The sequence below is a fragment of the Salvia hispanica genome, chromosome 1 (assembly GCF_023119035.1).
Source record: "Salvia hispanica cultivar TCC Black 2014 chromosome 1, UniMelb_Shisp_WGS_1.0, whole genome shotgun sequence".
NCBI classification, from domain to species: Eukaryota; Viridiplantae; Streptophyta; class Magnoliopsida; order Lamiales; family Lamiaceae; genus Salvia; species Salvia hispanica.
Window position 1 is genome coordinate 16,923,982 of NC_062965.1, and position 19,894 is coordinate 16,943,875.

Here is a 19,894-nt window from a genome sequence, read left to right on the forward strand (position 1 = left end):
TTCATGAGGAATTTCAATTAGGTAAAGTGATCAAATAATGAACTGATTTATATTGCATCCAACTACATATATTTTGTATTCCATATATATTGACAGTCCAATAACTTTATATTTGTTGGACTGATTTGTTAAAGCCCATGCATATGCTTTTATAGGTCTCACATTAAATTAAATTTGTTGAACTGATTTAGCTATATAAATTAACAGACCAATAATAATATTTTGTTCTTTTTTAATTTGTAATTTAATTTTGTAAAAGAGAGTTGAATCGAATTGAATTTCTAGATCAGGCTTCGCGCAAGCTTACAAATGACGTGGAGTCGATGAATTCGCGATCACATTCAATAAATTTTAATTCTATGAATATTTTTCATACAAAAAGGTTGAAACCCCAATCCTGAGGGCCTCATCTCAGTCCAACAGTATTAAAAATGGTGTTAAATCAGGGTGCACAGTGATCTGTTAAAGGGAGGGCCTAATCCACTATCTGCCAGAAGGCCACCTCTCAAGGTCTCACAACTACACGACAACAGTGAAATTTGATCCTTGGCCATTCATACAAAAATCTGCACCTCAGGAACCAAATTCTATAAAAACTTTTGTAGTTTGTTTGCCTTAGAATATAAAAATACAAACATTCATTTATAGATGCAACATATACAAATAAAGGTAAAATACAATGAAAACAAAGTGAAACTACATTCACCTAATTCACAAGCGAAAATAGATGAATTATTATTTCCAAATTACAACAACTTAGAAGGATCACCGGTCAGGAGCTTGGTCCACTTGACTCAACGCTAAACTCCTTGCTTCACCACTGAGAAAAATGCGAATGTTATAATTCTCAAAAATGGAATCTTGATTGCAACATTGTAAATGCAATGTGAATTTAACCAATTCAAGTAAATGTTATGTTATTTTAAAAAATTAACCTAAATAAAAGTATTAAAGCGAATAAATGTAGTAAATATTAACCAACCCTGACGTAGAGCCAATCTCCGGTTGAAACCCCAATCCTGAGGGCCTCATCTCAGTCCAACAGTATTAAAAATGGTGTTAAATCAGGGTGCACAGTGATCTGTTAAAGGGAGGGCCTAATCCACTATCTGCCAGAAGGCCACCTCTCAAGGTCTCACAACTACACGACAACAGTGAAATTTGATCCTTGGCCATTCATACAAAAATCTGCACCTCAGGAACCAAATTCTATAAAAACTTTTGTAGTTTGTTTGCCTTAGAATATAAAAATACAAACATTCATTTATAGATGCAACATATACAAATAAAGGTAAAATACAATGAAAACAAAGTGAAACTACATTCACCTAATTCACAAGCGAAAATAGATGAATTATTATTTCCAAATTACAACAACTTAGAAGGATCACCGGTCAGGAGCTTGGTCCACTTGACTCAACGCTAAACTCCTTGCTTCACCACTGAGAAAAATGCGAATGTTATAATTCTCAAAAATGGAATCTTGATTGCAACATTGTAAATGCAATGTGAATTTAACCAATTCAAGTAAATGTTATGTTATTTTAAAAAATTAACCTAAATAAAAGTATTAAAGCGAATAAATGTAGTAAATATTAACCAACCCTGACGTAGAGCCAATCTCCAGCATACAAGTTGAAGAATGTTATTCTCCATGATTTCTTTAATATGAATGAACCAATAACTCCCCAAAATCCAAATATAAAACCAAAGCCCATTGAAATCCCAACTTCTTGCATAAATGAGAAGTTGTTACCATCTTTCTCATTCATGTTTTCCACCGGATTAGAGGTGGATGGCCTCAAGCTATCTCCGGGGCACATAGGATTGCCATAGAGTCCATCATTCCCGTCATAAACTGAAGCTCTGAAGTTGAGTACTCGTCGGAATTTTTCCAGACAACTTGTTGTTCGACAAATCAAGAACACTAACAATGTATATTTATGCCAGACTTGTAGGTATCTTGCCCGAGAATCGGTTATGAGATAGATCAAGAGAATCTAGCTTCTCCATTTTACCAATATCTAGAATAATATATTCTATCAAACTATTTCTTGAAAGATTCAAGGAATTCAAATGGCTCATCCTTGAAAATGATTTGGGAATGATTCCGGTCAATCGATTACTTGAAAAATAATGAGTTTGAGAAGCTTGAGATTTTCCTTGTTATTTGATTCCTGGCCTTTCCATTGAAACGATGAATATTCATATTCCCATTTTTCATAGCTACCGTACCGTATACCAACATTAATTGAATCAACATATGTGGCAACGATACTCTCACTTGCCAAGACAGTGAAATTGTTGAAACAATCATGTATTATCGAAGATAGATTGTTTATTGATAAATCCAAAACCTGAATATCAATAAGATCGCATATCTCGGGAGGAATGCTGCCAAGCCTGCCATGCAACTTATTTCCACGAAAGTTAAGAAATTGCATTTGATACAGCTGGCCAATCCAAGTGGAGATCTCTCCTGTTAAGTTGTTCCCACCAACATCAATCATAAGCAAATATTGGCAAAGTCTCAAATTAAAAGGTAATTCTCCGGAAAACCCATTACCGTGCATCTGGAGTGCAACTAATTCCTGTAAGTTACCGAAAGAGGAAGGAATTTCACCTAAAAAACCATTGTTAGCCAAATTGAGGTATCTCAAGTTTGTCATTTTGTCCCAACAATTGGGAACCTCTCCTGCCAACTGATTATTTGATAGGTCAAAGTATCTAAGATAATTATGGGGAGTTTTGCAAAGAGATGAAATTGAAGCCGAGAACATATTTCCATTCAGCTGAATATGCGAAGCATTGACAGGGAATAATGGTATAGGACCTCGGAATTGATTGTAACTGAGATCCATATGTTCAATGATGGTGGTTGAGAGATTCGGAACCATACCACTTATTTGATTATTGGAGAGGCGTAAGTAGCATAATGAAGAAGACATACTCCACAACCACCTAGGGGCTTCATCTGTTATATTGGTACCATTGAGATTAAGGTATGCCAAATTCCTCTGAGTTTGGAGCCATTTTGGAAAATATGGGCCCACATTGCACCTAGCTAAATTCACACTATCCAACTGAAAAGGTGGAATCCAATTAGGTGCAATATCCAAGATCAATGAATTCAAAGATAGATCTAGTGAGTTTAACTTATGAAGCTTGGAGAAGTGGGATTCATTGACTAAACCTGGAAGAATTATGAGAAAGATATAGCCTTTGAAGATTGGAGAGTTGGCCAATACTTAGAGGAACTGAACCTTCTAAAAAATTATAAGAAAGATCTAGAACTTGAAGCACGGAGAGTTGGCCAATGTTCAAAGGAATAGAGCCTGTAAGGTTATTTCCCCCAAGATCCAGTTTTGTCAAAGAAGGAAATCCTCTCAGATCTGACATCGATCCATTGAGTTGATTATAAGACAAGTCAAATATTTCGAGTGATTCGAATACAAAACCAAGATTAAAAGCAGATACGGAACTAAAATTGTTGAACGAAAGATCAAGTGAGAGTAGGTTGGTAAGGTTCTCTAATAAAGGAGGGAGGGTCCCGAAACCATTCGAACTAAGGTCAAGTGATTGCAGATTGATAAGTTTCCATAACTGGTTAAGGAGGCTCCCAAAATGATTCCAACTAAGATCAAGTGATTTTAGGTTGGTAAGATTCTCTAACTGAGGAGGAACTTTCCCGAAAAAGTTAGAGCTGCTAAGATACAAGTGTCATAATTGTTTCATGGAACCAATGAATTCCGGGATTGGAATGCCTCCAAAATCATTCCGACTGAGGTCAAGATAATTTAAGTGATGCAACTCAACCAAAGACGAACGAACCTCACCTTGCAATACACCATAGTCGTAATCAACATTATTAAGTTGGAGGGCGACGACGTGGCTAGTGGTGTTGCTGCATTTAACACCGTACCATTTGCAACATTCGTTGCCCCGCCACGAGGAGAGGATACCGTGCTCGTCAATGAGGCCATTCTTGAAGCTAAGAAGTGCTTTTTTGTCGCTCTCAACGCATCTCACTTGTGCATCTCCTGAAACAAACAAACAGAGAAGAACAACAACATGGATTTTGATTGCTATTCTTTTATAAGATATCATGATTTCATGGAATACGGTACGCATATTTTGTGGGATGATGAAGAAATTAACTCAAGTTGGAATGTAATGAAACAATCTACAACGGAGTGGTCCTCCTGATCAACCCTCAATACATGCTTATTCTCAAGCATCTCAATCTCCCCACAGTATTTATCAATCACCTTCTGCTTGTAGTACCCCTTATCCACCAAACCTTTACTCATAACCTTCACAATAATCCCTGGGCAAATGAAAAGCTACAAATAGCAATGAGAGTAGATGTGGACATACTCGGAGCAATCATATCCCCTTCTCTTTCCCTGCTGAGGATGTCTTGAACCAAGGTATCCAAACAGACGTACTTTCTTGATACTTCTTGTATGCCTGAGCCCGGTACTCCTGCTTCAACATTCGCTCCTCGACAAGAATTGTAACGTAGGCCAAGCACAAGCTATTAACGAATGCACCATAAAAACTCCACCCACAATCCAAGTTCCAAGCAAAGAGCGCCAATCCCCACCACCACAGCTGCTCGCCAAAATAGTTTGGATGCCGTGAGTAGTACCACATACCCTCATCAAGATTCGGCACTAAGGACTGTCCGAGCTGTTTCCGCCTCTCGTTTCTGCTAACGAAATTGTGAAGCTGCGTATCTGCGAAATATGCAACTGTGACGCCAGTTAAGCAAACTAGGGCAGCAGCTACATCCCAGGCATTAATCTGCACGTCCTTTGTGTGGACAACATAGAGAGGCAAGCATATTCCAATCAAGAAAACCTGGCATTCCATCAAAATCATTAAAAAAAGCATTATGTTTTTGTTGAGGACATTCATCAAACAGTTGAACTACAACCTGCTGCGAAAGATAGACAGCAAAGAATGAGATCCACCACCAGTTTGTGCCGTACTGACGCCGCAAATCGTTAAATCTCCAGTCTTCTCGTGCACCCCACTGCCACTTTTCGCGGCGGAAGTAGCTGTGAGTGAGGCGCAAGGACCAAATCCAGGTCAAAAGAATGACGAGGCTCGATCTCAAAGCATTGGATTCTGCAATTGGGTGAGTTGCGAAGTAGTGTACCAGCATTACAGGTATGACCGTCCAATACAAATCTATCATCTGCAATGCAGCCAAATACCGACAGTGAAAAATGAAAATTGGAAAATTGAATAACGAGGTACAATACAATACAATAGAATACCCAGTGGGTGGATTGGAGGAGACCCAGAAGCCAAAAGAGTAGATTGACATTGAGAAAAAAGAGAGCGTTGGCTAAGAGAAGAGGGTGGTGGTAGCACCACGCCCAGAGGGGAGAGAGTGAATCGGGTGATGATTCTGTGCGGCGGAGGAAGGAGAGATAGAAGAAAAGTGAAGGGAGAGGAACAAGAAGCGCAATCGCGGCGTTGCGGAGATTATTGCAACTCGACTGTGCCATCCCACCAAACTCTGCTCTTTCGGATCTTGACAAAATCGGATGCCGTTCAAGAAATTATGGAAAGCTATAAATGGAGAGGTGTCTATCTACGTATAGATATGTAAAAAAATACTAATACAAAATAAATAAAAATTGTTGGTAATATATTTGACTAAAATATAGTAGTAATATCTTCAAAACAATGGTCATACAAATTAGTGACGGCTACCGCATTATCAAATCTATACATATATAAAAGGAGAGTTTTGGCCTTCTTTTGAAATATTTATAAGTTTTATCCTCATTCTGAAATACTTATAAATTATGGACTAATTTGAATATTTGATAATTGGGCATGATAATCAATGCATATAGCATTTATAATTCAATAATTAATTATTTAATAATCGATAAATGTGGGAATCATAATTAATAAGCATCTTCTTTGTCCATATATCATTTTGGGTATTACAAATGAAAATCTATCTATACATCTTCATCATATAAAAGTTGTGTTTTGAGTACTAATTTAGAATATTTTTAAAATATATTTATATTAAACAATATAGTGTATTAATAATAATTATAGGATTTGTAACTTCTTTCAAAATTAAGAATTGTATTAGTAATAATTATGATAATTTAAAATGGCAGTTACAATCTAATCACATTATTGTGTGGGGAAATAATTTTTGTTGGATTAAGCGTTAGTAATAAATAGAAATCCACCATGTATATATAATATATTGATGAATTAACATAATTTTCACACCGCGTGTGTATCTTAATTTATTTCAATATATTAAAGAATTTATGTACGTACAAAATTATTTTTATGCACATAGGAAATCACTAACTCTCATTTAAGAACCAAACAAGTATATATGCTCATTCTTTTGAAATATTTATAAGTTTTATCCTCATTCTGAAATACTTATAAGTTATGGACTAATTTGAATATTTGATAATTGGGCATGATAATCAATGCATATAGCATTTATAATTCAATAATTAATTATTTAATAACCGATAAATGTGGGAATCATAATTAATAAGCATCTTCTTTGTCCATATATCATTTTGGGTATTACAAATGAAAATCTATCTATACATCTTCATCATATAAAAGTTGTGTTTTGAGTACTAATTTAGAATATTTTTAAAATATATTTGTATTAAACAATATAGTGTATTAATAATAATTATAGGATTTGTAACTTCTTTCAAAATTAAGAATTGTATTAGTAATAATTATGATAATTTAAAATGGCAGTTACAATCTAATCACATTATTGTGTGGGGAAATAATTTTTGTTGGGTTAAGCGTTAGTAATAAATAGAAATCCACCATGTATATATAATATATTGATGAATTAACATAATTTTCACACCGCGTGTGTATCTTAATTTATTTCAATATATTAAAGAATTTATGTACGTACAAAATTATTTTTATGCACATAGGAAATCACTAACTCTCATTTAAGAACCAAACAAGTATATATGCGTATTACATAGGTTAAAAATTTTAATCAAAAACTCATCTATCTGCCATTTTAGATTAAAAGATTAAGTCTCTTTTAATTTCATAAGTATCGAGTAATATAAAATTATTTTAATTAAATGTCATTTCATTTCTTTGTAACACTCAATTTAATATCCAAAAATTAATGCTCATCATTATTTTACCGTTACATATTTGCTATCATGAATTCTCTATGAGAATAGAATAAAAAATCAAAATATTAAATTCTCTTATAAAATTAATGTGTGTCCGTATATAGTTTCCATCCATCAATCAATTTTTTAATTAATTATTCAGTTTTTGAAACTTATTATTCACATTTAAAGGTGCAAATTAATGACTTTAATTTGGAGAAGTTGTAAAGCATCTCATGGTTAATTTTTTATCTATAAATATGACGTTTGAAGACTTACTATCTACACATTCCTACTTACCTCACACTTAAGTTTGATATTTTTGTTCATATCTTATGAAAAAAGGTCGACATCATGGAATCATTCTTCACCTTTCTCAATGATCTGGAGCCTTCCACAATTTATTTTGTTATCGAAGTTCGTTGCATCCACGTTTATGAAGCTACTGCTCATGGAGCCATAACCAATGCCATCGGGTTATAGTGTTTTTCATTACCGTGCGGTATGTTGTTTAATGAGTTATTTTATTTTTGTATGCAAATTATATAAAATCATTAATTATATTTTTTTTGCTTAGGGCGTTAGCATTCAAGCAACTTTTCCGTGAAGTTTACACGAAAAGTTTGGTGCAATACTTAAGGAAGTGACGTTTTTTCGTACAATTTCATGTTTATCATTTGTTGTATTTTCATTGTGGTTGTGTGTTTTGTTTTGTTTATTTGTTTTTTTTTTTAATCTTCACAACGACAAAGAATGAGGTAGAGGGGCACAGCGTGGACGAAGGCCGATGATATGGTGAAATTTCTGTGTAGCATCACAGCTGCCATACTCCTGTCCAATTTGCATATTCATATTTAGTCTTTTTAAATAATAATATTATTAATAGTCCTACTAATTGTGGATTGGATATTAGGCTATTCATCAAGTTTAGACTTCCCCATATTATTGGTCTTTATATTTTTGGTCTAATCTTCTTCAATAATTATATTAGTCTGATGAACTGTAGTTTATTCCTTTTGTTATAAAGATGAGCTATTAGGCTTTTAAGTTTAAGCTTGCCGTTATTCCTTTTGTTATAAAGATGAGCTATTAGGCTTTTAAGTTTAAGCTTGCCTATATTATTGGTCCGTTATATATTTGGCTAAGCGATAGCCTTCACTAATATATATTACCATCTTTTTAGATCACTTATATAAGACGTTATTACTATATCCTCTGTCCCATGATAGAAAATTATACTATATCAGTATTTTTTTTCCACATATCTATATAAGTTGAGTTATGGAAGTATTAATGCTCTTATAAATTAAATAGTATATTATAACTTAATTCTTTTTTAATTCTTTTTTAAGTTTTACTTTAATATTGCCTGAATCATTTAGCTATTGTTTTATATTTATTCCATGTCAATTTTTAAAATTTGTTGTTATTAAGTGTGTCAATTAATAACAAAATAGTAATAAGTTAATTTGAATTAGTCTAATAATATTGATTTATAATTTATTTATTCACAATTATGAAATTTTTGTATAGAAAGTAGTTCGTGAGATGTTATACTTTCAATTAATTCTAATATAGGAATAGTATTTTTATTTAGTACTCCATAATACATGGATTTTTTTTTCTTCGAAGAACTTAATGAAATGATGTTATTTCAAATAATTTCCATTCATGTATTATGAATCAAAGCTTTCCAAATTTTTATGATTCATTCTTAATTATTTCATGTTTAATATATATGTTTTAGCCGTATAATTCATAGTTATTATATACATTTTTTATAATGTTTTAAATTTTTTGTAAATAACCTATAATTTAAAATTATTATTTTAAAATATTTAATCTGTGCATCGCACAGGTGTGATACTAGTACATATAAGGACCAATATGGGAAAGCTTCAACTTATTGAATAACCTAATAGCTGATCCATATAACAAAAGAATAAACTACAATTAGTCAAACTAATAATAATATAAATATTGAAGAAGATTAAATCAAAAATATTTCATCCATGTGAATAAGTCTAATCTACAATAAATCAAACTAATAATAATATTAATATTGAAAAAGATATACGCCCGGATATGTTTTGACATGATGAGTATGCCAGCGGTGATGCTACACAGAAATCTCATCACATCATCGACCTTCGTCCACAGCCTGCCCCTTTACCTCATTTTCTAATACAATTTGTCGTCGAGAAAAGTGAAAAACACACACACACACACACAACATCAATGAAAATAAAACAAATAATAAACTTGAAACTGTACTGAAAATCCTCACTTCCTTAAGCATTGCACCAAACCCTGTGAATAAACTTCATAAAAAAGTTGCTTGAATATCCTTACTGAGAGTAGAGGTTTTTTTTTACCTGAATCTTGGCTATAAATCTGTTTATATGCTCATGTCAAGAAAGTGTTTTACAATAGAGTTATGTGAACGGTAAACAAAAATAAATCTTACTTGCATTCATTCAAGCATCTATTCACCCAATGATATTATTTTTTGGAGCCGAAGTAGTGTTTTGTTGAAGCTAGACTTGTAAAAAAAACTTTAAATATGAACTAACATCAGTGAAACAGAGAATGATCCTCTAAATAGGATTAAAAAGTGATAGTTTCATTATGATATAATTTAAAAATAGTTCTAGCGTCACCAAATTATTTCTCACGACTTTAAGATTTAAAATGGTCTTAGATGTACTACTTTTTTGAGTTACTAATTTCGTTTTCATATACTACGATTTTTTAAATAAATAATTTGTATATAACTTTTTAAATAAATAAGTATATCTTGCTATGAGAAATTGTAAGTTTATAACATTGTATTAAATACGTATGTTAAACCATACTTTGCAAGTTTGGGTACATAAAATATTTTTAGTAGATGCACACAAATTTGTTGTATCCAAAAAGAAGATTAAAACTGTTGTGGGTTTACATTTAAATTATGGAATCATTCTAGTAAATTGTATGTAGTAAATTTATGAGAATTACTGATAAGGCTAATTTCATGCATTGGTTATAGGGTAAATTTTGTAATTTCTTCGGTCTAACAAGGTTTTGTAAGCCAGGTGTGTAGAAAAAAATGTCAGATCCAGGAAGGAAGGAGAAGATTGCCTGGAGAAAGGAGTCTGACAGAGAAAGTGAGCAGAAAGAAGAAAATTCACCAGACGGAGGAGCATCCTAGACGAAGGGCAGAATGGAGAATTCAAGGAATGATCTAGAAGCTCAACTCCTTATGAATAAGAGCACGCGAGAAGCATTTCGGCATCATCCATCCACTTTTTAGCTCTTAGCTCACGTCTCACACTCTACACACACATTTGGGGATCAGTTTTGGGTTTTTGGGTTCGTAATTACATCAGAGTTGTGTACCCCTGTCTCCACGCGAGGCGAAGAAACAATTTACAGTTTTCAGTCTTTATCTCTGTTTTTGGATTTCCCGAGCCTTCGTTGTTCGAAGCTTGGCTTTGCTTATTCTCTGTTGGATTCATACTCAATAGCTATGAAAGTTCTTGCTATGGTTTCGTTTCATGTTATTGCTGCTTTTCTGTTTTATTTTGGATGTTTTTAGCGATTGATCTGAGTTGTTGAGTTGAATTGTGTGGAGATCGTAGTTGATCGGTTAAATCTGGTTGAATCTGTGTGATCGGAGATGGGAATTGTTGTGGTTTGTTGTGGATGGCTTGGATCCGGAGCGGATGAAGCGTGCGATGCCTAGATCTGTTATAATTCTGCATGGTTTTTGATGTTTGATTCTGTTTTCTCATTGACCTCGTCTAGTGATAATAGATCTGTTTAATTTTCGTAGTTAATAGTAGTTAAACGGTTTAATTCAGCTTGCTCTGTTTAGTTTTATAGTTTGCCTTGTTTTTCTCTGCATTTTGTGATCAAGGATCGTTGGAGAAGATGAAGCTAGTTGTTAGTTGAACCTTTAGTTAGTTATTTTGCAGCTTTTCATTCGTACCTTGCTATTTTGAGAAATGGTCCCCACGATCTGTCTTTCTTCTGTCTAGGCTAACTTTAGGCAAAAATTGTTCACTAGGTCTGGTAAAATGTTATAGCTGAAGAGTTATCTTGCTTATGTCTTGTTTTTCGTCATGCATGTTTCCTTAATATTTGCCTAGATCTAGCTGTTAGAATAGATTATTTACATTTCCCGAGTCTAGTAGTCAAATCTCCCCAAAAATGCGTGGCAGCAGCCAAAAACAGTGTCCAAATTCTCTTGCATGTTTTCTTACGCTTCCATCTCTGTGGGATTTGATCCCTACTTCCTTATACTAGTTTTTAGTACTGTGGGATGAGGGTTTTGAAGAGCAGGGTAAGATTGTGTGCACAACGACTGAGGGTTTCAAAGATTCTCTGAGTTCCTAGACCCCGTGATCTAGCGGATTTTCTGGATTTGAGAAGTCTGACTATTATTACGCACACGAACCGACTCATTGCTTAGCTTCAATTACTCAATTAATATTCTATTTAAATAAACTACTTTATTGTTGGACCAGTGAGAAACAATTTAATATCAGTAGTAACAAATATTCACAATTAACATTTTTTGCAAGTGAATTAAATTGATGTCACGCGGTGCTCAAGAATCAAACTTATATACTATATTGAACTTGAACATCCTAATTAAACTTTCACTACGCCACTTCACATTAAGGCAAAACTATATTTCCATTTATAAAAAAACATATTTCCTCCGTCCCATAAAAATATAAATATTTAGGACATAATAAAAAATTAATTATAGTGTTATTAGAGGAAAATGAGGCTCACATTATTAGAGAGAAGAAGAAAGTTAAAAAAAATAGAAGGGGATATTTTTATGGAACGAAGGAGTATAAAATATAGAAAATAACAAAAATTTATAAAAATGACAAATAAAAAAAAACTAATTTATATTAGTTTATGCATCTATGCATTATTTATACATCAATAACCTAGGTTTGTGTTAAAATGACAACCCCTCTTAAAATGACACCGTGACACCACTTATACAGCAATATTATAAACGCTACACAACAATATTACAAACACAACACAAAGCAATCTATAGATTGTTGTATAGTGTGTCAGATATTGCTGGACAAGAAATATTGCTGGATAAAGACCACCAAATTGTTGACCGTCATTTTTCAGAATTTTTTTTGCCACGTGACAGCTTATTATTCGTCCACGTATACAAATGATTGGCTAGGAATGGTGATATGGTGTTATTTTAAAGGGTGGTGGCACCCTAACATGCCCCTAATAACCTATCTATATATAATAGGCGGGTTTTGAATCTCCGAATAATTATTTTTTAAAATTTATTTTTAACTTTAGAGAAGGTTAAAATCGTCAATTATCTATTTTTATTGAGACTATGAGAATGCTCTGAGTTTATTAAATTTAGTTCAAAATAAAATAACATAAATGCTAACCATTAAAATTGATGATCAAATTATATAAAGTAATTCTTCAGTTAACATTATAAATCCAATTAGACCTTTCCCCTACGCAATTAATTTGATGTAATAGAGTAAATAGCATAAAATAGAACAGAAAACTTTTTATGGTTTCTTATTTTATTTAATTAAAATTATAAATTAAATTGGGCCCTTCGTCTACACAATTAATTTGATGCAGTTGATGGCATACGTTAGTTATAGGAAACATTAAAAAATAATTTGTTTATAACAATAGAATAAACGTTTTTTAGACTCCTCATTCTATAATCAATACTCCTAATTAACAGAAGAATTTTAAGGGTCAAATAAAATTTATACAGGAATAAGAAGAGATTCATAAGCTTATAAAACAAGTATATGCGAATCTCTATAAATACCAACAAAATCAATGCATATTTTACACTCATTGAACTCTCATATCTTTGTGAAGGCCGCAAGTTTAGACTCGGCTAAAGAGTGTAATGAGCATGCAGGGTTGCGTTAGTGTGCTAACTAATTTACAGTAATAATTAATAGGAGTAACTTTCAATTCTATGTATTAAAATTATCAACACAAAGACATAATTATATCAATACAACATGAAAAATTAAATATCAACACGAAGATATAAGTTTATCAACATAAGAACATTGAAATATCTATGTCTTTTGTTGATATTTTTAACATACAAAATTGATATTAGTTATTAGTTATTACTGTAAATTAGTACTTAGTATTTCATCACACACCTAAGCGTGCAACTCTAAAAAAGGCACAACCCATCGTCGGTCATGAGTGCGAAGCAAGTGAGGATCGCCATCAACACTCATTTTTATGTTGAAAATAGTTCAAATGGTGTTGCAAAACGCATCCCATATCGTTCCTTTAAGGTGGTTGAACTTTGCAAACGCAAAATATTTTCAGATTATGAAAATTGCATTTTCATTTTATTATTGTATTTTATGATAGAGAAAGTGCGCGAAATGCATGTTTTGAATGAAAGATGAGTGGAGGAAGGCTCTGCAATGAAGATGGAGGAAGAAGCCAAGAACAACTTCTTATACTCATATTGGGTTAACTTTGTATTTAAAGATACATTACCAAAATGAACATTCAAGCTAATATTTTGTTATATTCTCGAACATATTCAAGAAATCAACTTATGTAATTGAGCTTAATTAGTGATACAAACCTTATTATAATTACTTTTAGAAATAATTATAAATTAATTTAATATATATGTCCTAATGAATATTCAAATCTTACTAAAATTAAATTACGATTAATTTGGAATCATATTCTCAATTAACCACACCATCCCGTTAATAATAAACCTAAAATTTTAATAATAAACGTACAGAAAATTACTATTTTTATCTCTTTATAAACGTATAATATATTACTCCACGCAAAATGTACTTTCTATTTTCTTTTTTACTTTTTTTCACAGCTATTGTAAAAGTTTAATTGTGTTTTTTCCATTTAAGTAGGACACATGACCGGCCGCACGTAATTGAACATAATTGTGATAAAGATTTTATAATGGAGTAATTAATTTCTAAAATTAATTATAAATTAATTCAATAATTATATCCATATGAATGTTCGAATTTTATTATAGTTAAAAATTGATAATTTTTTAATTTATAGGTTTGGTATTAAATTTTCGAATATGTCAAGAGGAACTTACTTATGCAATTGAGCATAATTAAAAACCTTACTACAATTAACTTTTAGAATTAATTGCTAATTAGCTCCATATATATGTCCAAATGAATATTCAAATTAATCTTACTATCAATTTTGAACTTTTAGGCTTGGTATTTCAAAATCATACTATAATTAAAAATTCTAATTTAATAAAATGTAGTACAGTAATATATTGAGATATTTTTAGTTTTGATTGATTATAATATTTCTTAAATTCTTTTGGTATTAATTTAATATTGTAATGGTTAATTGGATTTTCTATTTTATAGAAGACGTGCATGTATGTATGTTATTTAAAAAGAAATTTAATTATATTCGTTTAGTCTATAATTAAATTATTTTGGTATTAATTTAATATTGTAATGGTAATTGGATTTTCTATTTTATAGAAGACGTGCATGTATCTATGTTATACAATTTTTTTTAATTATATTCGTTTAGTCTATAAATGGGGAGTTTTGAGAGTTTTTCATAACTATTTTATGAAAAGGATGTAAATGTAATAAATAAAAATAATTAAATTGGTTAATTGGTTACAATCATGATCATATATAATTGGGCGGTTATATATGGTGATGGGAATTTATGATGAGAACTTATTCCTATGCGACAATCGTTAGACAATTTCCTTTATCTTCCTTGGAATTTTTAAAAGTGTTCGTCGGTTATGGTCAATTAGAATTAATGTAGCAATAATTATGACATGTACAAATTGGCAGTGATATAATGAAAACCATATATAATGAAAACTCAAAATTTTAATCCTAGCCATTAAATATGGAGTACTAATCAATGATTATTATTATTCCAGATTAAAATGTCAATAACTTATCTGTAGGGATGTCAATCGGGCCAGCCCACCAGGTTTCGGGCTAACCCTATTCGGGTTACGGGTCAATCGGGTGCGGGCTAACCGGGCTGTGATTTTTTCGGGTTATAAAAGTTCAACCCTAACCCTAAAAGCTCGGGTTTCGGGCTAGCCCAGCGGGTTAATCGGGTTGCTACCGATAAAATTAACATGTGTTCAATCCAATAAATAATGGTGAAAATTAGTTATATTTATAAAATGTAAAATATTTAATTATGATAAATTTGAGATATATGCTTAAACTCAAACATAAACAGTTTCGTCGCTCTCTCCTCCACTAATCACGTAATTAAAGTTTCAATTTTTCCCCCCCCCCTCCCACCTCATTGATTCATTCCAACTTTTAGTCGTCTTTTCCTTTGTCGCTTTCTTCTCCTCATTCTCTAACCCTCAGCAACGAAGCGCGTGAATCAGCAACGAAGCAGCAACGACATTTTCAATGAATTCTGAGAGGCGAAAACCTAGGCAGGATACGGCGGAGTCCTCGAAGAGTGAGATTTTTTTGCCAAAACCCTAGTTTAAACTTGGGCAGGATCCGACTTTGAATTTTTTTTTCCCGCAATTTGGTTGTTTTTCCGGCCAAAACACCTAGCTAATTCCGATCATGTATTGAATCATCAGAAAAATTGGTTGAATTTTGTGTTGAAATTGCGTTGATTCTTTGATTCTGCTATTGTAAAATTACTTGAATTTATTGTTGAAATCGCATTGAATTTTTCTTTATGCTATTGTTTATTTTTTGGGTGAAATTGGTTGAATTATGTTCTACTGATTGGTTGTTTTTTGTTGCGTGAAATTGGTTGATACTTTGTTGCTGCTTTATTGATATCGTGTTGATTCTAAAATCTGGGTTAGTTTTATGAAGATTTTATTTTGAATTTGTGTCCATTGTCTCATGATAATGAAACATTCATGTTGATTTTTTGTTGAATTCTGGAATGCTGAATTTCTTGCGTTGAAATTGTGTTGATTATTGTATTCGGCTGAGTTTGTGATTAATTTGTATAAAAAATATCAATATAGAATCAACGAAAATGACCTTAATGAACTCGCACAACATCTATAAATATCAATATAGAATCAACAAAATTTTCATTATAATTTCAACGTAGAATCAATTGTAGATTACAAATGTCAACGTAGGATCAACCACGTGCAACGACATATCAACAAAAATACCACAAAATTTCAACACAGGTTCAAAGGAAAATCAAAATTCTAGAAATGAAACATCTTCAACATATGAAAAAAGGAAACGTCATCTTCTACTGATTCAAAAAGCTTGCCGACATAAGGCTTCAAGTCAGATCTACTGATTCAAAATTTTAATACAGGTTCAATGGAAAATCAAAATTCTAGAAATGAAACATCTTCAACATATGAAAAAAGGAAACGCCATCTTCTACTGATTCAAAAAGCTTGCCGACGTAAGGCTTCAAGTCAGATCTACTGATTCAAAATTTCAACACAGGTTTAATGGAAAATCAAAATTTTGGAAATGAAACATCTTCAACATATGAAAAACACTTCAACAAGGAGAAATTATGAATCTCGAATGATTCAAACTACGACATACTAAAAGCAAACATTTGGAAAGAGGAAAATCAATATTCGTTTGAACACATATTACACCAAATGAAATTACCTTTATCAGCGTTAGAATCCTCCATATAATAGAAAACTTATTTGACATGGATTACGCAAAATGATTGTATGAAAGATGAGATTCAGCCGGATCGGAGTATTATGCAAAATGAGTTTCAGACAGATAATATTACTCCGATGCTGAACAGACAAAGATATCAGTTTAATTGTTGAGAATGAGACGTCATTCACAATGGTGAAGATTGTGAATATTTCAATTTGGAAAGTGAAGGAGTTGGCAGCGGAAGCGCTTAGATAAATCAATTACATAATAATTCCTATCTATTTAGCGGATTATTTAGACAAATTCTATTCGCGTAATTATCACATGTATCATGCTCATAACTCAAATAAAACATGCTTTAAATTAATTGAAACCTAAAACATGTTTTTCTACGGTTTAGCCATTATACCTTGAAGATTCTCCAAAGAATCGAAGATGGCTAGCGCCTTCTCCACGTGAAGATCTTTAGTACAAAACCACGGATCTTCTGTCTGGTTCCCGGACTGTAAACTGATATCGTGGTGGGCTGATCTCACCAGGTGTACTAGGACTTAAATAAAGAATACATAAAGAAAAATCGTCCCTCTTCTATGAAGAGAGGGGGACGAAAATTTTAGAGAGAAAACAAGTGTATATTACGTCTCCTTTATTCTCCTATTTATAATAAGTCACATATTGGGCCCAGACAGGGATCTATGGAAGGCTTTGGATATGGGCTCCTCCAATTAGCTTTTACTAATTAAATTAAACCCAATTTAATATAAGCTTATAATTGGAATATTACGAGCAGCCACTACTGAAGTAATATTGCACTCCCCATCCAAATCCGAAATTATAAGTACTTCGGGTTTCCATTACTTGATATTTATTTCCCGCGCTTAAGATAGAAACATCCATTAATTAATTATTGTCTGCTATGGACTTAATTAATTAATATCTTATTTATTCCAAGAGAGGACTCAGCAGGAAAAACTTATTTATTATTCATAGAGTAATTAAACTCCAACTAGCTAGGTTCCGAATAATAAAACCTTATTTCAAGTTTCTCTTGAGGATGTTATCAAACGAGACTCACCTCGCGCACGATTCAACATAATAGCAATCCTAGCACCGCTAGATATTAATCACCACTACCCAATATACCAGGCTTATTGGGTTGCGAAAAACCCGCACCATTTGGTAAGTCAAAGTAGTGCATAATCAATACCGTATGCTCAATGCTAACGTACATTGATTAAGAAATAACAATTTACAAGACCTCGTCTTTCGGTAGATAGCATAAAGACTGTCTTGCTGTTAGATCCATTCAGTGCTACACCACACCAATGTCATCTTATTTCAGTAAGGCTTAGAAATAATCGGACTGACATTGCAACCTTTCACGATAGGTGGTCTAAGCCTATCTAGGTTGTGAAATTATTCTTTTTCTTTGTTTAGAACTGACCGTGTTACCTTAAAGTGAACGGCGCCCACAACCGGTCCACTAAAATAAAGACTTAGACTTTGTTAAGTTACTTATACATTTAAACATGTAATAAACATCTATTAAATGTAAAACATAACAACATTATGACAAAAATAATCTGTTTATTCCTTTGGAAAGTAAATTAAGAGTTTTAACAGTATTCAATCACTCGAAAGGTGATTTCTAGTATACAAACTCTAACAGAAAGAGGGAGAGAAATTAGGAGTGTGGAAACTGCTCAGAAAATTAAGTTACAAAATTACCCTCTGTTGAAAAAATACAAGCACTTGTTGACATAAAAATTGAAAGCAATATTAACCACAGATCTGATATAATTAGTGACTAGTATTAAAGTTTTGAGTTTTCATTATATATATGGTTTTCATTTGATCACATCCCTTGCAATATATACGCCAATACTATACAAAAACTTGCGTCATTTATTACACACGAATACTTTCTTTATATTTTTATCTATAAATATGTTTTCTATTTTTTTATTCACAACTTCATTAGCTTCTCCTATTACATTATTGGATTTTTCTTCAACAAGAAAAAATATTTTCAATATGGAATTCGCATTCCTTAATGAGCTACAACCTAACAATACCGCGTCGATCATCAAAGTAAGGTGTGTATGTGTTTTTGAGATGAAGGTGAAATGAAACTATCCGTTTTAAAATCCTATTTGGAGGATCTTTCTTTGTTTGACAGATGTTAGTTTATATTTAAACTTTTTTTTACAAGTCTAGCTTCAACAAAACGCTACTTTAGCTCCAATAAATAATACCATTGAGTGAATAGATGTTTGGATGAATGCAAGCAAGATTTTTTTTTTTTTGTTACCGTTCACATAGCCCTTTTGTAAAGCACTTTCTTGATATAAGCATATAAACAGATTTACAGTCAAGATTCCGGTAAAAAAAACCTTAACTATCAGTAAGGATTATCAAGTAGGCCGACCCAGTGTAAGATATTGAATACAACAGATCTAAAATCCCCAAAATAAAATAAGTGATCAACAAAGTAAAATTGAACTGGGACGGAGGGAGAATTTATTGATATTTTGCTCATTTGTTGGTCATGATGAGTATATTTTAAAGCTGAGGGTTTAGGATTTAGGTTTTAAGGTTTGAGTTTTTAGTGTATAGGGTCACTATATTTAGGGTTTATCTCATACTCCTTCTGTCCCCAAAAAAATATACACTTTGGGTTCGACATGAGTTTTAATGCAAAATTGGTAAAGTAAGAGAGAGGTAGAGAGAAAAAGTAATTAAACTATTGTTGGAGAATGAGTCTCGCCTCATTAGAGTAAAAAGAGTTTCTAAAATTAGAAAGTTGGAAAGTGCATGTTCTTGTGGGATGAATTAAAAAAGGAAAGAGTATATATTCTTATGGAACGAAGGGAGTATCATTTAAAAATAAAATATTGTATATGTGATTAATTATTTCATAGTACTATATATTATTGATCTATATTTATTATATATAATATATTTTTGTTTATTATTTTATATTGTTTCTAATTTTATTTAATTAATTTATAATCTAAATAAACAATATTTTGAAATTATTTTGATCCGTCCATAGCACGGGGATAATACTAG

The 19,894-nt window shown here is 32.1% G+C and overlaps 2 protein-coding genes across 4 annotated transcripts; both read right to left on the bottom strand.

The window, feature by feature from the left end:
* Nucleotides 1-1,245: 1,245 nt before the first annotated feature.
* LOC125213390 (uncharacterized protein C594.04c-like) lies at nt 1,246-5,564 on the bottom strand. 3 transcript variants are annotated; one of them, XR_007174939.1, is made up of 5 exons: nt 5,286-5,564; nt 4,940-5,203; nt 4,378-4,863; nt 3,837-4,040; nt 1,246-1,442 (listed from the first exon to the last, which is right to left on the bottom strand). XR_007174939.1 is itself a non-coding variant. In XM_048113921.1 (4 exons), exons 1-3 carry the CDS (start codon nt 5,517-5,519, stop codon nt 4,387-4,389), a joined length of 975 nt encoding a protein of 324 aa, XP_047969878.1. In that variant the 5' UTR covers nt 5,520-5,564; the 3' UTR covers nt 1,246-1,442; nt 4,378-4,386. The 3 variants fall into 3 exon arrangements, 2 of the variants coding, with proteins under 2 accessions (XP_047969878.1, XP_047969867.1); XM_048113921.1 differs by lacking the exon at nt 3,837-4,040; XM_048113910.1 differs by lacking the exons at nt 1,246-1,442; nt 3,837-4,040 and having other exon boundaries at nt 4,131-4,863.
* LOC125188538 (receptor-like protein EIX2) lies at nt 2,115-4,310 on the bottom strand. Its single transcript, XM_048085461.1, has 3 exons — nt 4,181-4,310; nt 3,832-4,085; nt 2,115-3,083 (listed from the first exon to the last, which is right to left on the bottom strand). The coding sequence occupies exons 1-3, from the start codon at nt 4,308-4,310 to the stop codon at nt 2,115-2,117; spliced, it is 1,353 nt and encodes a 450-aa protein (XP_047941418.1).
* Nucleotides 5,565-19,894: the final 14,330 nt, after the last annotated feature.